The following is a 23,022-nucleotide window of genomic DNA, read 5'->3' as shown; positions in this document are numbered from 1 at the left end:
TGAGATTTTTAATAAATAGTGTTTTAAAAAAAAGGTAGAAGCTTTTTGAAGATTCCTCATACGTGCCTAGGTTATAGAATTGTACTTTAAACAACTTTTCTGGTATGAGTAGCTCTCTTATACCTTCTTCAGTAGTAACCAAAGCTAAGAATTAATTTGGGGCTCCTTTTACTAAGGTGCGCTTTAAGCGCACGGAACAGATTAGCGCGCGCTAACCCCACTGTATGCGACTAGAACTAACGTCAGCTCAATGCTGGCGTTAGCGTCTAGAGCGCGCGGCATTGTAGTATGTGTTATTCCTTAACGCAGCTTAGTTAAAGGAGCCCTTATTGTCTCAGCTATGGCTTTGTCTTCCCTGAGTACCCTTTTTACACCTAAATCATCTAATGACCCAACAATGAGAAGATGGGGAGCAACAATTAAACATTAACAAGCTAGCAAAACCCCTCCCCAATTTCTATTTAAGATGTACAGTGACAAAAGGAAGGGAAAAGCTTTAAAGCGCTCCAGACTTAACTGCCTATAGAACTTACACTCTTCATCATAGGCATAAAAACCCTGAACCTTTTCATATTAGTAGTGACAGCTACTGTTCTTCTAAACCAAAAACAAACAGCCGACTACTTTCTAGAGCCTTCCTCTAATACGCTAACAACAGCCCATGTTCAATGGTAGCCATCATGTCTCTTAGCTGTAGGAGGATTCTAATTACTCTGTATTCCTAAGCAAAAGAAATCATAAAATATTCCCCCCCCCCACCCTGTTGTTGGGTATAAGGGAGGGGGGGATATTTGATGCGTGTTAGAATTCGATGATATATTAAGTGATGTTAAAGTATGAAATGATTGTATTTTATGTTACACGTATTGCGAGTTTTAAAAAAATGAATAAATATTAATACTCTGTGTTCCACGGTTGTCTTACTTCATAGTACCCTCTCCTGTGCATTTCCAAAGAGTGGGAGTCTTGCTAGTAAAACATTCCCACTCCCATACACACACGCGTACGCACTTGGACACCAAGCAAATGTTTGCAATCCTCAGATTTTTCATTTGTATGAACATCTATATAATAAAACCGTAGGCGGCGCATGCGCATTCTTATCGGCGTGCTTCCATGATCCGTATGTCCGTGGCCGCCAAGAGTGCAGCATGCCCCGCGCTTACTACGGCCCCACGCACAGCTGAGTTCGTCACGGCGGTTTCCCCAGATAGGGGAAGTCGAACAACTCACTCCCGAAGCGCAGCTCAGTTCGGCACGGCGGTTTCCCCAAATAGGGGAAGTCGAAAAACTCACTCCCGGCTCTCCTCGGCACAGCGGTTTCCCCAGATAGGGGAAGCCGAACAACTCACTCCCGCCTCATGGTCCTGCCGCCGCTCCTGTTCACAGCGGCCTGCACGTCAACGACTCCCCCCCCCATCCTCCCGCAACAGCCGCTACCGGGGGGGGGAGAGAAGGGAATGGGGGGTGGGGTAAAATGATGCTACTGCTTCAGCAAGGACCTGGAGGGAAAGAGAAATACCGCTGCTGCTTCTGCAAAGGAAAGTGGGGGGGAGGGGAGAGAAGGGAATGGGGGGTGGGTGGGGGGAAATGCTGCTACTACTTCACAGGGATCTGGAGGGGAAGGGAAATATCACTGCTGCTTCTGCAAAGGAAAGTGGGGGGGGGGGGAGACACAGAAAGAAATACAGACAGACAAAGGAGGCTAGGGAGAGAGACAGACAGAAATAAAGACAGACAGGGGACCAGAGAGAGACAGAAAGAAAGATAGACAGACAAAGGGTGCCAGGGAGAGAGAGAAAAAAATTGCAGGAGGGAGAGAGACAGAAAGAAAGGAAGAAAGAAACAGGAGCAGGGAGAGAGACATAAATAAAGAAAGACAGACAGCCATATATTCTAGCACCCGTTAATGTAACGGGCTTAAATACTAGTAGATAATAAACTGACCTAATCTGTGGGTATGGCGCTCCTTCAATGGTGCAGGTAAACTGAGCATCTTCACCTTCCACAAAGTAAACATTTCGAACTTTGTTCACAAACCGGGGAGGCACTAGAGACACAAGATGGAGCCTGGTTACAATCCAGATATTTAGCCAGCGTTAAGTAGCAACATATTCAGAAGCGCAAACTTATACATGTTTTTGTATAGGTGTAGCCCAAATTTGTTACCATTTTCATAGCATGTATTATAAAACTTAAACAGTCTGTATGTCAAATCTACAAGTTTTGAAAACACTTATTCTATAGAAAAGGGACACCATAATAAATTTAAGGAAATTTGGGGCCCATTAACAAAATATTGCGAGTTATGATATATTAATATTATTTCCTTTTGTTTTATGAATGAGTATTATACACAGCCAGGAGGGGAGGGTGGATGGGAGGTGGGTTATACGAAATGTATATTATTTGATTGGAATAGAGTGCAGTATGTTATTTTATCTGCTAGTTCATATGTTTACACTATGTATTGATTTAAAATGAATAAAGAAATTTAAAAAAAAACCAAAAACAAAACTTAAACAGGTCCTGGTTTGTTTGATGTTTCATAATATTGGCGTGATCTTCCGTCTTCACTGGCTGAGGCTGGTTTGAAAATGAATGCAGTGCACGCCTGAGGGACGAATGTAAGCCACTGTCTACAATGGAAAGGGATGGACATGTCTGGGGGTCCAGACGGCTTTTCAAAACCCGGCACTTTGTCCGGGTTTTGAAAAGCTTCCAACAAATTGCCCTCGAGCAGGAGGGCAAACACGCAGGCAGCGGGGCTATGGTGGGATTGGAGGTGTGGCTGGGGCATAACAGGGCGGGGATGGGTGGAATTGGGTTGGCCTGGGGGTGGGTCTAGGGCAGAGATCTCAAAGTCCCTCCTTGAGGGCTGCAATCCAATTGGGGTTTCAGGATTTCCCCAATGAATATGCATGAGATCTATTTGCATGCATTGCTTTCATTGTATGCTAATAGATCTCATGCATATTCATTGGGGAAATCCTGAAAACTCGACTGGATTGCGGCCCTCAAGGAGGGACTTTGAGATCCCTGCCCTAGACCCACTCCCAGGCCAACCCAATTCCACCCATCCCCGCCCTGTTATGCCCCAGCCACACCTCCAATCCCACCATAGCCCCGCTGACCCAGCAGCGGCAATTCTTATGTTGTTATGTTGGTTACTGTGGATGGGCAGACTAGATGGGCCATTTGGCCTTTATCTGCCGTCATGTTTCTATGTTTATTTGTATTTATAGACTGCTGTTCGATACATCATCATTGTGGTTTACATAGTACTAAACAAAAAAGAAAAGAACTCCATCATCAATAGGAAAGTAAAAAAATACAAAGAAAATAATAAATTAGAAAGGGAATTCTAATTAAAATAAAAAAATAGAAAAAAGATTATAAAAACTTAAAATACAATGATAAAAAGCAGCAACTACAAATCTCTCCCTCAACGTTCATACCAATATGATACTAAATATCAGCCGACTGAAAAAGCAATTAAGAGTGTGCCAATCTGAAAAGATATGTTTTTGACAGACTTCTAAATTTAAAATACAAGTGTTCACTACGTAATTCTAATGGGAATGGATTCCATAGATAAGGCCTTTTCAGCAACAGCAACACAAGTTCCCTCCTTTATCTGACATTCTATAAAATAACACAAACCCCTGCATAAAAAGACACATATGTAGTTAAACCCATCCTATCAAACCAGCATTAGCATCCAGAACACAAGCTGCTACAATCTGGCCTACAAAAAAGCAGGCAATGCAAATTAGCGTCATGTCGTAGGATGCCAATATCCCTCCAGTTGGGATGTGCCAATTAGAAGACAGAAGAAGGTGGACTGCTACAGACCCCCTACACAGACACAAACACATTAGCAGAAGACACGCACAGCAGTGGCAGATCCTCACCCAAAACAGAATAAGTGACCACAGACTGGAAATAAATAGATGCCGACAAAAGCCAAACTCTAAATTCCAAGAAAAAGAAAACTGCATTTCCTCTTGCACAGTATAAAAAAAATTTGAAGATATCCGAGATGCACAGTTCCTAAAGCTGCAAGAAAAAGTCAAAGGCAGCTCCGGAATCTAGAAATTGTCCTCATTATTATCCTCTCTGTTTACTGTGATTTTATTTTACTATTGCTAACCTGTAAATTATCTCTTTCAGTTTTTTTTTTGTTTTTGTTTTTTACCTTAATCTCTCACCAAGGTAATTTTATAAAATTTAAAAAAGGCATCTATGTGGAATGTCCAAAAGACTGTCCAATTTAAAAGGCAATATAGGTTGTTTGTATTTGTACCTTCACCACTTATGTGCAGTCTTTAGTTGATTCTTGTTAATCGCCTTGAACTTCACGGTGTATCGCAGTATACAAATAAAATGTTACGTTATGTTATCCAGGCCAGTCCTAAGATCAAAGAAATACTTGTGCACAAATTGGCCCCTGCTCCAGGGAAGGTGGCAATGTGTGCCCATATATTTTATAAATATGTCACATTACCAGTCTGTTCCACCCCAAATTACACCCCCTGGGGTATTTCTACTATGTCCAGGGCATGTATAAGAACCTAGGACTTTACTGATGCATGCACAATGCAATTGTAGAAGAGCCATTTTCTGCAAGACAATATGCATTTCACATGAAAAGTGTGTTATCAAATTGCCTTCTAAATGGGTGATTCTATAAGTGGGTACCTCCTTTTAGGTGCATTGATGCTGCATAGTGAAATTCTATTCTATAAAGTCACCTGGGCACCCAGATTCCATTATAGAACGCTAGCATAACATGGTATCAGGGCACCTACAGTCCAGGCACCCACAGTTACACCACCCACAGGTCTGGCCTAACTGCGGGCGTCCACATACAGCAAGGGTGTGTGTAACTTACAGTATTCTGTAAAGGCATGTGTAAATGGCAGCACAGTCCGTACCCCTCCCAATATCTTCCCCCTTGTTTTTTTCACGTTATTTCACATACGCTTGCCTTACAGAGTAGTGTCCAGCTGCTTTGCTGCCTCTTACCCATGAAAGTGCTTGGCATTCTGTACATTTATGCATGTAAGTGGCGTGAAAATGCAGAAGCCCTGTTATAGAATTGTCCTTCACATGTATTACAATGCATGTAAAACTGTCATGCTGATAAAGTTTTCTGAATACGAGATGAGGAGAGGAGGGAGTTCTCCCACAGAGTGAAAGTGATTTGATCATAATGCACAAAACCTTCAAGATGACATGGTAAGTCTTATAGATGGACTGACAAATACATCTTGTAACAGGACGACATAAGGACAATCATCCTCTGACAGCGTAACGCAGAGAAAATTCCTCTTCTGTCAGTGACATGGAACAATGCATTACTAGAAATCGGTGAAGATACCAGAACACAAAACACACATTTCAAAGCAGACTCTCTAATCTAAATGGCATCATTTCAGCCTTTCAAGGGTTTCACAATCACTCCGAATCATTGAAGCTTCCTCAGAACACCATAAGACAGAAAAAGCAGCGATGTGAAGATCAGACTGTGAAGAGAAAATGAGCCCCTGCAGATCAAAAGCACAGGACACGCTGGACTAGCTGTTACCTTGAACGAGGATCTTTCCCAGCGTAGAGGCATTGCCGGCCGCACTGACAGCAAAGCACATGTACTGCCCAGAGTCTGCCCCTGTCAAGTTGTCCAGGATCAAGGTACAAGAGCCATCAGGATCCTCAATGATGATGTGGTGGGGATCCACCTCTACTGATTTCCCATCTAAAAAAAAAAAAAAAACAAAACCAAAAAACTTAACATGCAAATAATGCTGTAGCAGAGTCTAAGAGGGAATGCGTGGCAATCTGTCTTCCTTAAAACATACATACACACCTCCCCCATCACATTCGTCAACACAAGATATTGCCATCCTCTAGAACATCTTGCCTATCGAAAAAAATGCCAGACTTTTTGGTTTGTTTGTTTTTTTCAGTCTCAATGCAATGACACAGGGAACAGGAACAGAAGTCTGGCAATAAAATCTGAACACAGTGTAGTGAATTTCATCATTATGTCATAACTAAGAATATTAAGCTAGCATCAAAATCAGAGCCTGCCATTTGGTACAACAGATACTATTTTAAGTTGTTGCTGTATGGTTTGTTTGGGGTTTTTTTTTTGGGGGGGGGGAGGGATGAAAGGAAGATAGTAACAAACAAAATTCCCACTGTTTACTTTAAAAAGTATGTATTCCATAGATGTGGTTTAGAAAATTATTAGTTGTCTCCGAGGCATATAGGGGGACACAGTGTACTTAGAAGGCACCTACTTTCCTCCCTAGTGTGACAGGTGAAATGTGTGCCTATAATTTAGGTTTGAGGACTTTGACTAGTTATAGTGTTCATGCCTAAATGTCAGAGGCACATATGTAAACTGATAAGATTCTATATGCGAACTCCACTCTTGCTCTGCCCAGACTCTGCCTATGAAGGTGCCAACCTGTAAAATATATGCTACGTAAGGAAACATGACCCCAGTGTGAGTAGCGCCTGATTACCACTAGGGATGCCATTTTGGAGATGGTGCTGACAAGGCGGGAGCAACTGAGGATTGTTCCTATTCAAGGTCCACTGAACCACCAAGTGAAAGGCTGATAGGTCCATGTTTCAAATTTATTAGGGACTTTTTAGTGACCAATTCAAAATTTTTGGCCAATTTTTTTGTTTGGTGACTTGGTCGGGCCTGCACGGATCGAGCATGGAGAGTCAGGTTAGGGTTTAAAGCGGGTTAAAACCACGGGCTCGCTGGGCTAGTAAAAGTAGAAAAAAAAAGTTGCAGCTCTTAGACGCATGCGCAGACCATCTACAGATGGTCTATGCATGCATCAGGATCGCACACTAGCGATCCGTGCGGTCGGAGGGGGCATTCCTCCGATCGCCCTCATTTTAATTTTTTTGTTTGGTGAATTGGTCGGGCCTGCACAGATCAGGCACAGAGAGTCAGGTTAGTGAACCCTAAGGGCTAGATTCACTAACCTGACTCTCCTTGGCCGATTCGTGCAGGCCCAAACAATTCACCAAACAAAAAACTAAAATGAGGGCAATCAGAGGAATGCCCCCTCCGACCGCATGGATCGCTAGTGTGCGATCCCGACGCATACGCAGACCTTCTGTAGATAGTCTGTGCATGCATCTAAGAGCTGCGACTTTTTTTTAACTTTTACTAGCCCAGTGAGCCTGTGGTTTTAACCCGCTTTAAATCTGCAGGCTAAAACCACGGGCTCGTACTGTGGAGAAAGGCCAGGGCAGCGCTTGGGGCAGAGAGTCGCGCAGGAGATTTGGGGCAGAACAGGATGGCAGGAGAGGAGATTCAGGGTGGGGCAGAGCAGGGCAGCAGGAGAAAAAGGCAGAGAATCGGGGCTTATGGAGCAGGAGAGCAGATTCGGGGGCAGAGATTCGGGGCTTATGGAGCAGGAGAGCAGTTTCGGGGGCAGAGAAAAAGGCAGAGAGTCGGGGCTTATGGAGCAGGAGAGCAGATTTGGGGGCAGAGAAAAAGGCAGAGAGTCGGGGATTATGGAGCAGGAGAGCAGATTCGTGGGCAGAGAGTTGGAGGCTTATGGAGCAGGAGAGCAGGTTCGGGGGCAGAGAAAAAGGCAGAGAGTCGGGGCTTTTGGAACAGGAGAGCAGATTCGGGGGCAGAGAAAAAGGCAGAGAGTCAGGGTTTATGGAGCAGGAGAGCAGATTCGGGGGCAGAGAGTCGGGGCTTATGGAGCAGGAGAGCTGATTCGGGGGCAGAGAAAAAGGCAGAGAGTCGGGGCTTATGGAGCAGGAGAGCAGATTTGGGGGCAGAGAAAAAGGCAGAGAGTCGGGGCTTATGGAGCAGGAGAGCAGATTCGTGGGCAGAGAGTTGGGGGCTTATGGAGCAGGAGAGCAGGTTCGGGGGCAGAGAAAAAGGCAGAGAGTCGGGGCTTATGGAGCAGGAGAGCAGATTCAGGGGCAGAGAAAAAGGCAGAGAGTCGGGGCTTTTGGAGCAGGAGAGCAGATTCGGGGGCAGAGAAAAAGGCAGAGAGTCGGGGTTTATGGAGCAGGAGAGTAGATTCGGGGGCAGAGAGTCGGGGCTTATGGAGCAGGAGAGCTGATTCGGGGGCAGAGAGTCAGGGCTTATGGAGCAGGAGAGCAGCTTCGGGGGCAGAGAAAAAGGCAGAGAGTCGGGGCTTATGGAGCAGGAGAGCAGATTTGGGGGCAGAGAGTCGGGGCTTATGGAGCAGGAGAGCTGATTCGGGGGCAGAGAGTCAGGGCTTATGAAGCAGGAGAGCAGATTCGGGGGCAGAGAGTCGGGGGCTTATGGAGCATGAGAGCAGATTTGGGGCAGAGCAGGGCGGCAGGAGAAAATCTCAGCAGAGAGTCGGGGCAGAGAGAGCAAGAGAGTCGGGGGCAGAGAGCTGGAAATTCGGGGTAGACAGCAGGCTGAGCAGGAGATGGCAGTCGGAAAGCAGTGAATGACTGGTCCCCAACAGTCACTTGTTTGTGATTAGTCAGCCCAGTCGGTGTTGCAGGGTTTTTGTTTGTGAATCGCTGCCTGCCATTATTTCAATGCCATTCCCCCCCCATTTGCATACGCGGATCGGAGGATAATCGGGACAGAGGCTAGTGAATCAGGTTGGAGGGAAATCGGGTCGCAGACTGATCGGTACTCAATCAGTTTGCTTAGTGAATCTAGCCCTTAATATCCCACTTATCAAAGATGCATGTCTAAGCAGCTTACATTCTTGAAACTGTAGGGAGGGATGTGAAGAGACAAGACAAGGCAGTGGGGTGGGGATAGGGGTTTTTTGGGGGGGAGAAACTACAAATAGTATAGAAAAGGGGGTTAGCGGCGCCGTATGCCTGGAACAGGTTGCCTGAATCAGTACGTCATGCTCTGTCCCTGGCAGTGTTCAAATCCAAGCTAAAGGCCCACTTTTTTAAAAACTGCTTTCAACTCTTAACTCTCCCTCACTGCTGTCAGATACCTAGACCCACTATAATCTCCCTGACCCTAAAATGTCCTGTCTAAATTTGATTGTAAGCTCTTCAGAGCAGGGACTGTCTATTATATGTCAAAATGTACAGCGCTGCATACACTTTTCAGCACTGTAGAAATAATAAATAGTAGTAGGATAAGCCCTGGTGTTATAAGGTCCATAGGGCACCTGAAAGAGTTAATTATAAGCACTGAAAAAGAGAGATGTTTTAAGATCTGATTTGAATTTGGGTAGAAAACTTTGAAGTCTAAGATGGGATGGTAATATGTTCCATAATTGGGGACCTTGTAAATAGGACTTCAAGTGGTATCAAGGATGATGTCTTTGAATAAAGGAAGTTCTGGTTTGAGGAGCATAGGTCTCGGACTGGACAATAAGGGGTTAAGAATCTGGAAAAATAAGGTGGTGTGTCAGCAGTGTGTATTTTGAATGATGGAGAGTCATTTGGGGGATGTGTGAGAGGATGTGGTGGGGGGGGGAGGGGCACTGGGCCCTTTACGCTCCAGTTTGGGAGCATCAAGAGTTGATGACTCCCAGTTTAAACTAAGGTGTAGTGCTGCTTTTACTACTACTACTACTACTAATCATTTCTATAGCACTACTAGACATACGCAGCACTGTATATCAAAACATAGAACGTACAGTCCAAGTTCATAAGAGCTTACAATCTAGTCAAGACAGACACCCCCACCTGAGCACAGTGTGAAACAAAGAAAGAAAGAAATGGGGCACAGAGAGAGAAAGAAAGACAGACATACAGAAAGAAAGGGGGCATGGAGAGAGAAAGAAAGAAGGGGCAGGGTGAAACAAAGAAAGAAATGGGGCACGGAGAGAGAGAGAGAGAGAAAGACAGACATACAGAACGAAAGGAGGTATTAAGAGAGAAAGAAGGGGGCAGGGTGAAACAAAGAAAGAAAAAAAAAATGGGGCACGGAGAGAGAGAAAAACAGACATACAGAAAGAAAGAGGGCATGGAGAGAGAAAGAAAGAAGGGGGCAGGGTGAAACAAAGAAAAAGTTGGGGGAGGGAATGAGGTCTGGAGGAGAGGAAGCATACAGGAGGCTGAAAGAAGGAAAGAAATATTGGATGCACAGTCAGAAGAATAAAGTGCAACCAGAGACTGATGAAATTACCAAACAAAGGTAGGAAAAATGATTTTATTTTCAATTTAGTGATCAAAATGTGTCCATTTTGAGAATTTATATATGCTGTCTATATTTTGCACTATGGCTCCCTTTTACTAAACCGCAATAGCGGTTTTTAGCGCAGGGAGCCTATGAGTGTCGAGAGTAGCGTGGGGCATTCAGCGCAGGTGCCAACCTGTAAAATATATGCTATGTAAGGAAACATGACCCCAGTGTGATTGCCTGATTACCACTAGGGATGCCATTTTGGAGGTGGTGCTGACAAGGAGAGGAGGTGCCAGAGGGAGAGATAGGAGGGAGATGCCAAGGCATGGGGGGGAGAGAAGGGAATGAGATAGAGATGCCAGACCATGGGGTGGAGTGGGAAGGAAGGAAATGAGAAGAGAGAGATGCCAGAGCATAGAGGAGGGAGTGAAGCCAAAATTAATCATGTACAAAGGAGAGAAAGGGCACAGGATATACAGTTTATTGAAGGGACATACAAAGAGGGAAGATGCCATATGGAACAGAGAGAGGGTGGACAGTGGATGCAAGGGGCAGAGAGAGGGTGGACAGTGGATGCAAGGCGCAGAGAGAGGGTGGACAGTTGATGGAAGGGGTAGAGAGAGAGAGAGGGCACAAGCTGGGTGGAAAGGGCAAAGAGAGGGCAGATGTTTCATGGAAGGGAGAGAGGACAAACGCTGTATAGAAAGAAGAGAGCAAAGAGAAGATGATTAAAGCAGAAACAACAAAAGGTAGAAAGATTTTTTTGTTGCTTTACTTAGAATCAAGTAGTATTGATAAAATTTTTTGGAAATAAGGCAATTTTTTGGACTAAACCCTTTTCCTCAGGTCAGGACAGGATACCATAACAGTACTTCAACATAACATAACCATAACAGTACATAACATAACCATAACAATACTTCAAACAGCTACACTGGCTGCCGATGGAAGCTCGTGTAAAGTTTAAGTTCGCCTGCCTCTGTTTTAAAGTTTTCTACGGTCTAACCCCTAAATACATCACTGACCTATTCTCCTTCTCAGCCAACAAACACAAGAGAAGCTCCCACTCGCACTTCGTTTCTCCCCCGGTTAGAGGATGCAAACTAAAAACACACCATGAGCATCTTCTCTCACATCAGGCTGCTCTATGGGGTAAAGACCTAGAACAACTCCTATTGCCCACCACTTATAAGGTATTCAGAAAATGCCTCAAAACTCACCTATTCCTGAAATACCTAGACAGCTGACCCACTTCCCTCCTTCCCCTCTCTTGCCCTTTCTCCCCATTGTTCCCACATCCCTTAAGTTAACTCAACTTGTACGTCAACTCAACTTGTACTCCACTAATCTTCTGTAAACCGCATAGAACTTAACGGTATTGCGATATATAAACTGTTATTATTATTACTGTTCTGAAAAAAAAATTTGGTCTCAGAAAGCTAATTGAAAAATGGATTAGTCCAATAAAATGGTATTTTCTTATTTCTCATTATTTTTTTATTTTTATTTGTTAATTTGTAAAGTAGTGATTGTTATGTATCAGTTTTTTTCAAATTTACATCTACTGTCTTTATATTTTGCACAGTATTAGAGGATATGTGTTACTGTTTTTGTGGTGTTGTGGTGTTGCATTGTATGCAGAATCTGGTTTCTGGTGGTTCAGTTTAACTTTTGTCTACATATTTCTGTTTCCCAATTATTCCATATTGGGTGAGGGTGTATCTCTGTTCTGTATGTATGAAAAGAACATAGTTTTCAGTTGGCATTGACCGCAGGATCAATTGACTGCGCGGGATCTGGCTTGTTTAGTTTTACAATTTATGTGTTGGTGTTCTAGTGCTCACTGCAGTGTTTAAGATGCTTCCTTTTCCTAGGTACACTCTTGTTGTGCGATATGTGGATTGTTACTAAAAATCATTTTTTTTCATATAGATGGGGGGGTGTCAAAAAATGATGGGCCCCGGGTGTCACATATGCTAGGTACGCCACTGACTATCCATAACCATATCTAAGAAACTAGAGCTGATGTGGTCTATCCAATGCAATTTTTTGAAACAATGCCCTGAATAACCCCAGGAACAGGTCAAAAACCTAAGGCACCAAGAAAATATTTTGTTGTTGTTGGCATGTTTTATTTTATATTTGTGCGCATTCTTAGGTTTTAAAAAAAGATTTCTGGATGAAAGCTCCATTACAGCAGCTATTAGTCAGGTAGGCTTGGAGACCACCACCTCTTATATCTGGAAGTGAACAACAGGGAATGGTCTCTTGACCCAAATGTATTGGGTACTTTTTCCATGCAACTTGGATTGGCCACTAGCAGAGACAGGATACTGGGCTTGATGGACCAGTGCTATGACCCATTATCACAAATCTTATGTAATTAGCCCCTTGTAGTGTAACAGTAACTTCACAGTTCCCAAGAGCCCCTGCTCACTTTGGCCCCCTGTTATCAAACTGCGGTAGAGTGTTGTAGTGCAGGTAAATGCTCCAATGCTCAAAGGAATTGAATGAGCATCGAAGCATTTACCGCAGCTTGATAAAAGGAGGCCTTTGTGTGGCACAGAAAAACTTTGTAGCCTTTCAACAAAGGTCCCTTCCTCATTGTCATCATGGTAGCGTGTATTTGACATAAGTCATTTAGATGTACAAATGATGGGCAATTTAGAAATCAAAACATGAAAAGAAATGGAATTAACCACCCTTTTATATCAGTTAACTACAGGTATAGGGAGGGATCCCTGTCACTCTCCAATGTTTCACAAACATTGTATTAGCCATACTAGGCTTAAGGGTTTCTGCCACTCTGCAGTTTTACCCAAAGGCTCTGCATTGACCATACCTTTATACCAATTAACCACAGGCTTAGGGGTTCCTGTCACTTTGCAGGCCAGTTTGACTGTCTCTCCCAGCTCCGCCGTGCAGTCTGCCAGTTCCTCTTCAAAGTCTGGTGGATCTGAAAATAAAATATAGATGCTGATAGCACTTTTAATAAATGTAAATTTTTTTTAAAGCAACTATGAGAGGAAATATTATTTCATATTCAACATTTATTAACAAACAAAAAAAAAAACAATTTATTGAGATGGGAAAGCAAATTAAATTATTAGAAAATAAATTAATTGAGAAATGGGAAAATAATACATTACAAGAATTATTAAAATTAAAAGTTAAATACAATGAAATTTCTTCTCAAATTGTGAGGAAAGACATTTTCAACAAACAAGTACAATATTATGGAAATTCAAATAAAGCTGGTAAATTATTAGCAAACTTTCTAAAAGCAAAGAAAAGAAAATCTAAGATTATTGCAATTAAAGATACAAAAGGTAACACACATACCAACACAAAAGATATTATAACACAATTTCTTGATTTTTATAAAGAATTATATACTTCCAATTCTTATAAAAATAAAGAACAAGACGGATTAACTTTTTTAAATTCATATATTGGACCAAATATTCCAGATCATATAAAAGGAAGTTTAGAAGAACCTATATCTTTAAAAGAATTAGAAACAGCATTGAAATCTCTTAGAGTTGGATCCGCTCCAGGTGGAGATGGGTATACTGTTGAATTTTATAAATTTTTTCAAAATATCATATTACCACATCTGTTAAATTTATATCAATATCAAATAAAGAATGGAAAAATTTCTGGTACTATGGCAGAATCGATAATTATAGTCTTACCAAAACCAAACAAAGATCCTACTCTGGTTTCAAATTACAGGCCTATTTCATTATTGAATGTGGATAACAAATTAATGGCTAAAGTATTAGCATTAAGATTGGCAAAAGCTCTCCCTTTCATTATTGATGTACATCAAACAGGATTTATTGCTAAAAGACATTCATCAAATAATACTAGATTAGCTTTCCACTCATTAAATTTAGCAAAAAAAATAAATGATCCAGCTTTTTTAATATCTTTAGATGCAGAAAAAGCTTTTGACAGAGTGGAATGGAATTTTATATACCAAGCTTTACAATGGTTTGGTATAGGATCCGGTTTTATTAAAATGATTCAGACATTGTATAGCTCTCCTGGAGCAAGATTATATATTAATAATAATTTATCAAATAGATTTAACTTGCACAGGGGAGTTAGACAAGGATGCCCTCTGTCTCCTTTACTTTTTGATATTGTCCTAGAACCTTTATTAATTGCAATAAACAAAACTAAGGAGATAGAGGGAATATCATTTAACAATTTTGAATTTAAAATATCTGCATATGCAGATGATATATTATTATATTTAAGAAAACCGGAAACTACTATTCCATGTATACTTAATTTAATAGAAACATATGGTACTTTTTCTGGATATAAAATTAATTGGAACAAATCTGAAATTCTCCCAATAAATGTTCATTGTACCAAAGGATTATTTGACCCATATTCATTTATTTGGAAAGATGATGGTATAAAATACTTAGGAATTATGATCAAAAATACAATTGAAGACACAGTCAAAGAGAATGAAAAACTTTTATTGAAAAAAATAACAGAAATGTGTGAGCAATGGAATCCATTACATCTTTCTTGGTGGGGAAGAATTCAAACAATTAAAATGATGATATTGCCTGTGGTTTGTTACCAAATGAGTATGATTCCAATATTTTTTCAGGGGTCATTTTATAAAAAACTTAACAATATTCTTACAAAATTTGTTTGGTGTGGGAAAAGATCAAGAATCGCTTTAGTATCATTACAAAGACCAATTATGGAAGGGGGGGTAAATTTTCCAAATTTTTATAGGTATCATCAAGCCTATATCTTAAGACAGGGTATGTATTGGATCCTCCCAGAGCTTCTAGAAAATGTACCAGATTGGCTATATTTAGAATGGCGGCTCCTGTTCCCTTTATATCCAGAACAGTTAATAACTATAACAATGCCTAAAAGATACAAAGACCACAGAATTTTATTTGACACTTGGAAAACATTGAGATATATTAGTAATCTATCACCTGAACCTATTGCTAAATCTCTAAATCAATCAATATGGATAAACTCCAGGATCAGAATTGGCGGATTTAAAATCGTCTGGAAACAATGGATAAATGCAGGAATAAGAACATTGAATGATATCATATCAGAAGGTTCACTGCTTAGTTTTTCACAATTGCAAAATAAATTTGGATTAAATAAATCACAATATTTTAAATGGATGCAATTGAAGCAGGCCATTCAGGTAGGGTTCCCTGAATGGAAAAATCTAAATAATCAATATAGTCTACAGGTTCTATGTTTCCAGACGGATTTGTTGGGTCACCAAGCCGCAAAATGGTACAAATTGATATATGGATTTTTAAATAAAAAAAAGAAAACAGGTCTTAGGGATATTTGGAGTATTGAGATAGGTCAGACAATTTCTGAATCTCAATGGCCACGATTTTGGTCCTGGAGATTAAGATCTACAAGGTCAGCATCTATGAATCAAACATGGTTATTTTTATTACATAGAGTATTCTGGACCCCAACGCGCCTGCAAAAAATAGATAGTACTAGATCTAATAGATGCTGGCATTGTAAATTGGAAATAGGGACGTTAGATCATTTAATCTTTTTTTGTCCCTTTGTAAACGCATTTTGGAATTTAATTTGGCCCCAAATTAATAAGTTACTAGAGAATCACGTAGGACTCTCGTATGACACCATATTATTTGGTACTGCAATGAGAACTAAGAGTCCGATTTCAGCAAATAATAATAAGCTATTACTAATATTAACAGGAGTCGCCATGCAACAAATTACTCAAAATTGGAAAGATTACACCAAATTAAATTATACGTTCTGGTGGAATTCTGTTTGTCATATTTATAAAATGGAAAAAATCATAGCGTTACAACAGGGAAATCATCTTAATTTTAACAAAATTTGGCAACCATTGACAAAATATTCTAATGATTAGTTCTTAGCACAATGATAAATAATTATATATGAATGGGGTGGGATTTGACTAATTAATGGAAATATACTATATAAAAAGGGGATGGGAATTATATTTTATATGCTAATGTATAATCTTTATCATATTATATTTTAAATACGATGTATTATTAATGATAATATTTTAAATATGTAAAAAAACTTTATTGTATATTATATTACTCAAATATTGTAAGAATGGAAAACTTATAAATAAAAATTTAAAAAAAAAAAAAATAAATGTAAATTTTCATTTAGTACAATAAGTTTTATATTTAGAAAGCATTTTGAAAAACGAAACAAGAAGTGAAGTTTTCATCTTCCTGCAGACTGTGAGGCGATATTCTGTGTGAAATGTGCCCATTTCTGAGTGGAGTGGAAGGAAGAGGATAAGTAGATTTCTTTGATAGCACAAATTTGTATTCATTCTGGGGTCCTTCTACTAAGACGCTCTATCCGATTTAGTGTGGGCTAAACGCTAACACGTCCTTAGAATATAACGGACGTGTTAGCATGCGCTAATATTTAGCGCGCCTTAGTAAAAGACCCCCTATATCTGTTCTGCAGAGAGCCAGATTCTTTGCAGATTGTGACTCCTTTTATTGGGCTAGGATGAGAATTCTCCAAAGTCAAAGTTGAACCTAACATCGGCTTTCAAGACCACACAGGTCCTTTTCAGATGTAACAAAAACAAATTCTGTCACATAATCAGAAGAGACAGGCAGTTTTGAAGAATCTGGTACAATATTATCCATGCTGGCAAATGGAACGATTGGCTTAGTAACGTTTTCGCGCTCTCATCATCCTACTTCAGTTTTAGAAAACAGGTAAAAACGAGCTTGTTCAATCGATTTGTTAACTAAGAATCTTCTCAGCTCTGCTTACTCAACCAGTATCCCTAATGAACTACACAGCTTTCATATTCCTTCTTTATGTAAGATTGTATAACTCTCATATTCCTTCATTATGTAAGATTATATTGCTGACTTTGATTGTAATATCTTCGCTGACTTTGACTGTAACCTCTTCGTTGATTGTCCAGCGCTTCTTGCTGTAAACCACCTCGAACTTCTATGGCTTTGGCGGTATATAAGAATAAAATTATTATTATTATTATTAAATAACCTTGAACTGTACACTGCTTAGACAGCTATTATAAGCGGTATATCACATTTTAATAAACTTGGAAACAAATAAGGAATGTTCTGATGTCTGGTTAATGTCTCAGCTGATACTGAGAAAACTAGCTGTTATTTTCCTTATCTAGTGAGCCACTGGTAAGAATCATTGCCAGCAGGACCTATTATCTCATGGCAGGTGTACTTACTCCACACTGGGAGGCTGAAGCGCTGCTGCATAATAGTAATCTCCTTCACCCAGGCATTCTTGATGATAATGGTGCGGGCCTGCAGCAGGAACTTGCGCACTGAGTCCTCTCGCTCGTGCCAGATCTCAAAGGCGCGATCGTCTCCTTCTACTACTTCATTCACATCTATGTTTGTCAGCTGTGGAACAAGTGAAAGCGGTGAGCAAGCTAGGAACCACCCAGGTTTTTACTGTGATCAAAAGTCAAGACAGGTCCGATGTGTAGAACATAGGAAGGGTTCCCAGTTAGGAATGGAATAGTTAGGTGCTCACACAATGGCTGGCATTAAGTGCAGATGCCTAAATGCTAAGTACATCAGTACCAGATCATACTAGCATTCTAGAATGGAATCTAAGCGCCTTGGTTCCATTATAGAATAGGCTCCTGGCATAAGACTTTGAAGCTTAAATGGAGGCTCCCAGTTATAGAATTTTCCCTACATGCTGCAAATAGGTTTACCAAGCAAGGAAGTTTTGTCAAAAGTCCTCGGAAAAGAATCAAATTCTATGGATGTGAAGTATAATAGGCAGATGTAATCATTGACTATTAAGACTCGGGAAAGGGATTAGAATGTATGAGTTCAGAGAAGTTTATGTGCAAGAAATAGAACTTGTTCTCGTTTCAGTACATTACACAACCACGGGTTAGATCCATGGCCATCTAATTTAATAACCCCCCACCCCCCCACCCCTTTTACAAAAAAGTAGCGCAGTTTTTAGTGCTGGCCATGGTGGTAACAACTCCTAGGAATTCTATGAGCATCGGAGCTGTTACCACCATTGCTGGCGCTAAAAACCACGCTATGGTTTTGTAAAAAAGGAGGGGGGGGGGGGTAAGTTTGGAAAAAGTAATCTTTCTGCAGCTTATAGGCAATTAATAGGTCACCTGTCTCTCCTTCTGTTCTACTGTCAATAGTAATTTCATTATAGCATTTCTGACACTTTCATTTCCCTCTAATTATTATTCTACTCTGATTTCCAACCTCTAATTTATATTATATATTTATATTACACTTCTCCCTCCGTATTCACGATTTCAGCAATTGCAGTTTCAATTATTCACGGTTTTTAGCTTACTGGCTCCTCCCCCCAAATTACATTGGCTTGCATAGAGAAATCGCTGATTCCAAGCGTTTACAGAGAAAATCACTGATTCCCAGCACTTTCTTCATCGTGTTTTGCCTCTCCTTCAGGAACAGGCCAGGTCTCCCACCATGTTATTCATGGTTTCACCATATTCACGATGGTTTTTAATAGAAAATAGTGAATAACAAATGAAAAAGTTATTCACGTTTTTTCTGTATTTGCGGTTCTGTTAATCCCCTATCACAGCGAATACGGAGGGAGAAGTGTACTCTGATTTCCAACCTCTAATTTACCTGAGAAAAAAATAATTCACTACAAGTTAGTCTGTATGATACACATGGTTATTTACAGAGAAAACTCAAATAGACTGGTGACCAATATTAAGGTCACACACACCTTCCTCAATTCAAGGTCTATGCAGCACTTCAAGATACCATTCTCGTCTTCTCAACAAATAAGCCGGAAGAAGATGTTTAACTCCACCTTTGAGTTCCTAGGATCACGCATCTGGAATAGAGGTCTGCACGGGAACGGGGATCGTGCGGGAAACCCACGGGACTCCCACAGGGGACCCCCCTCTAGCCAACGGGACTCCCATGGGGACGGAAGGCTTTGGAAGCAGGGTTCGTCCATATAATATAATGGACACATCAGCCTTAGTAGGAGAGGGGGTTTATAAGTTAATTACCTGAACAGAAAACAAAAAAGGGTTCCACCAAAGAGATTCCACAAGGAAAATAGCAGCGCAAACACAAAAGAAACTGTGGAATTGATGATACTGTCAGAAGTAATTGCTGCTTTTTATGGGGACGTGCAGAGATGGAGATAATTCCCTGCGGGGATGGGTGGGGACGGAGAGGATCCTGACGGGGACAGGTGGGGACGGAGAGGATCCTGGTGGGGACGGGTGAGATTTCTGTCCCCGCGCAACTCTCTAATCTGGAACAGTCTGCTTGCATATCTGCGGCAGCTCACCACATACTTTTCAGGAAAAAGCTATAAAGACATACCTTGCCCCCTTCTAGCTACTAAATGCTGATGCTTCTCCCCATCCCAGCTATTGTCCCCTCTAAACTTGAGCTATCAATGTTAAATTTGCTTATCTCTAACTTCAGTCAATAATGTAAAATACTCTTGCTGTGAGTCACATTGATTCCCTGTTGAAAACTGTGGGATACAAGAAGTTGTATTGTATTGTAAAATCGAGCAGTGTAAGGGGGCATTCTTTCAAGAATGTTAGTAGAAGGCATGCCTCATTGGTAACTGAAATATTTTTTTTTGTTTTACCAGCATATCATGGGCTTGATACTTTTGTTGTGACTGATATTCCAAATGTGTCAATGGTGCATGCACAGTTGTCATGTCGTTGCACAATCCCCTCCCTGCTAAGGCTTTTAGAATTGCTTAAGATTATTTTATAGTTTCTCTTGTAATTAGTCATTACACCTTCATTTTGTAGGCCCTGGACTACTCCTCACTTGTTTGCAGTCCCTTGCTATCACCTTCCCCCCTCCCATCTGTTTCACTTAGGGTAATTTTTCCAACTCCATCCCTTCCCCTAATAAATGCAAATTTTATAACCTAGTTCCCTTGTGTGTCTCTATGTATCTTTTCTTCTCTTACTACTAATTTATATTTGACTTTGTAAATTGTTTAGATTTTATTGATTTCCGGGATATTAAATAAAGTTGAACCTTGATGTCACTGCAGGGCAGGATTATGGCATAGGCAAACTAGGCTTGTGCCTAGAGCTCAAATGTTTAGGGGAGGCTTTCTTAGATGTGAAGTTACAATGGCTCCTAAGGGAGATTTTTGTCCTAGTAAAGCACCAGGTGGCAGAAAGGAGATAAGCAAGTTTATAAAATCATGAGAGGTGCGGGACAAGTTAATAGGGAGAGTTATTTGTTCTAAGAACATATGAATGTTATAGTTGGTCAGACCAATGTTCTACTGAAGTCAGCATCTATCTCTGAAAGTATTTTTCAGTAATTACACAAGCAGACGGAGGAATGTTTGCCAGAAGATGTTGCTAAGCCCAGTAGCACATTTAGGTTTTAAAAAAAGATTTCTGGTTGAAAGCTCCATTACAGCAGCTATTAGTCAGGTAGGCTTGGAGACCACAGGGCATGGTCTCTTGACCCAAATGTGTTAGATACTTTTTCCATGCAACTTGGAGTGGCCACTAGCAGAGACAGGATACTGGGCTTGATGGACCAGTGCTATGACCCATTATCGCAAATCTTATGTAATTAGCCCCTTGTAGTGTAACAGTAACTTCACAGTTCCCAAGAACCCCTGCTCACTTTGGCCCCCTGTTATCAAACTGCGGTAGAGTGTTGAAGTGCAGGCCGGTGAGGTAAATGCTCCAACGCTCAAAGGAATTGAATGAGCATCGAAGCATTTACCGCAGCTTGATAAAAGGAGGCCTTTATGTGGCACAGAAAAACTCTGTAGCCTTTCAACAAAGGTCCCTTCCTCATTGTCATCGTGGTAGCGTGTTTCATTCTAATGTACATAGAGAACACTTATCCAGCAGTAACTACCGACCTTCATCATGTTCTTGAAGATGTAGCTGAACGAGTCCGTCTTGGTGTCTCTCTTGGGTTTACAGATCAGGATGTAGCTCTTAAAGAGGAAGACATGACGGTTGTGACCTTTCCATGCCATTCGGGCCCCCGGGGCCCCCTCCCAAACTATGAAGTGGCCCTAGAATGAAAATGGCAGACAGGACCCTTACACAACAGGCATCTTTCTGAATATATCTCTTTGTTTCTTGAAGGTGCCGAGTTATAATTATTGGCAGATCTCTCGTAATAATTTCTAGACCATCTTTCTTATTTTTAACTCAAGGCAGTTTACAATATTTTTCAGGTATATGTCTCTGCCACAAAGAGTTCTACCTTCTGAGTTTTTGAAGTAGTAAGAGATAAACCACCTCATTCTGTAATACATCACCTGAGGTTAGGTGTCAATTGCGCATGTAATCTAACCCACAACCCTGCTTATTGCAGAGAGCACCCCCTAGAGTTCACCCAAAATACCAACTCTCAAGCAATATGTCTGATTACCTCAGGCTGCGCCTCTCCAAAAAGAGGATGGGGCTGATTACATAACAGACCTTCCAAGAAGATCTGAGGATGTTAATTAAGTTAAACATAGAAACATGATGGCCGATAAAGGCCAAATGGCCCATCTAGCCTGCCCATAAAAAAAAGGTATGAACACACAGCCTTCTGATCTAGAGTCAGATGTGCTACCGTTGTTGTTAATTGAGGAGAATCAGAAGGTATTACATGATTCTTAATTTTAATGAACAGTGTATGTAATATAGAAGACACTAATTATTTGGTGAAAGGGTGTTTTTATTGCACAAGTTTATATTAAAAAAAAATATATGAATAAAAATGCATTATTAAAATAGTTAAACCACATCTTAAAAGTCTAAAACCGAGTTACAATGTTAAAAATGTTTAAAAAATTTAAGAATTCAATTACAATATCTTATTGACCTCCTACTGGATTGTTTAAATTTAGAGTACTACTACTATTTATCATTTCTATAGTTCTGAAAGGCTATGCAGTGCTGTACATTTAACATTCAATAGATGGCCCCTGCTCAGAAGAGCTTACAATCTAATTTGGACAGACAGACAGGACATCTTGGAGTTGGGGAGATTCTGGTAGAAGGAATGATACAATGGGTATAGGTATTTGACAGTGAGTGGGAGTTAAGAGTTGAAAGCAGCTTCAAAAAGTGGGCTTTTTGCTTGGATTTGAACACTGCTAGAGACTGAGCATGATGTATTGACTCTGGCAGCCTGTTCCAGGCATACGGCGCAGCAAGAAAGAAGGGACGAAGTCTGGTAGTAGAGGAGAAGGGTATAGATAAGAGGGACTTACCCATGAACAGAGTTCTCAGGGAGGGGGGCCATAGGGGGAGATAAGTGAGGAGAGGTATTGAGGAGCTACAGAGTGAGTGTAGTTGTAAGTCAGTAAGAGGAATTTGAACTGTATTCAGAAACGGATGAAGAGCCAACAAAGTGGCTTGAGGAGAGGGGTAATGTAAGCATGGTGGCTCTCACGGAATATGAATCATGCAGCAGCATTTTGAACCTACAGAAGGGGTGAGAGACAGATGTGCGGGAGACCTGAGAGAAGTACGTTGCAGTAGTCTAAGCGAGAGGTGATGAGAATATAGATAACGGTTTTGGTAGTGTGTTTGGAGAGCAGAGATCGGATTTTGGTGACAGATTTGTTGGATCTGAGAAGGAGAGAGAGGAGTCAAAGGTTGCGAGCTGACAAGACAGGGAGAAGGAGAGTATTATCCACAGAAATAGAGAATGGCGAGAGGGGAGAGGTGAGTTTAGGAGGAAAGATAAGGAGTTCAGTTTTAGCCATATTCAGTTTGAGATGGCAGTGAGACATCCAAGCGGCAATGTCGGACAAGCAGGCTGAGATTCAGGCCTGAATTCCTGTAGAGATATCTGGTGTGGAGAGGTAGATCT

General features: G+C 41.0%; 1 protein-coding gene across 16 annotated transcripts in view; it reads right to left on the bottom strand.

Annotated features, from left to right (window-relative positions):
- The window catches only part of OBSCN (obscurin, cytoskeletal calmodulin and titin-interacting RhoGEF), a 762,040-nt gene that overhangs the window by 192,867 nt on the left and 546,151 nt on the right, over window positions 1-23,022 (bottom strand). For all 16 annotated transcript variants that reach the window (XM_033931804.1, XM_033931806.1, XM_033931805.1 and 13 more), the window contains 5 exons: window positions 21,065-21,223; window positions 17,394-17,571; window positions 12,972-13,085; window positions 5,591-5,758; window positions 1,948-2,050 (listed from right to left, as the gene is read on the bottom strand). In XM_033931804.1, coding sequence (XP_033787695.1) covers window positions 1,948-2,050; window positions 5,591-5,758; window positions 12,972-13,085; window positions 17,394-17,571; window positions 21,065-21,223 — 722 coding nt within the window. The remainder of the gene's footprint in view (window positions 1-1,947; window positions 2,051-5,590; window positions 5,759-12,971; window positions 13,086-17,393; window positions 17,572-21,064; window positions 21,224-23,022) is intronic.

Source organism: Geotrypetes seraphini, chromosome 2, assembly GCF_902459505.1.
Source record: "Geotrypetes seraphini chromosome 2, aGeoSer1.1, whole genome shotgun sequence".
Taxonomy (NCBI): Eukaryota; Metazoa; Chordata; class Amphibia; order Gymnophiona; family Dermophiidae; genus Geotrypetes; species Geotrypetes seraphini.
Note: the sequence above shows the minus strand (reverse complement) of the source record. Positions and strands in the feature narration are given on the sequence as shown.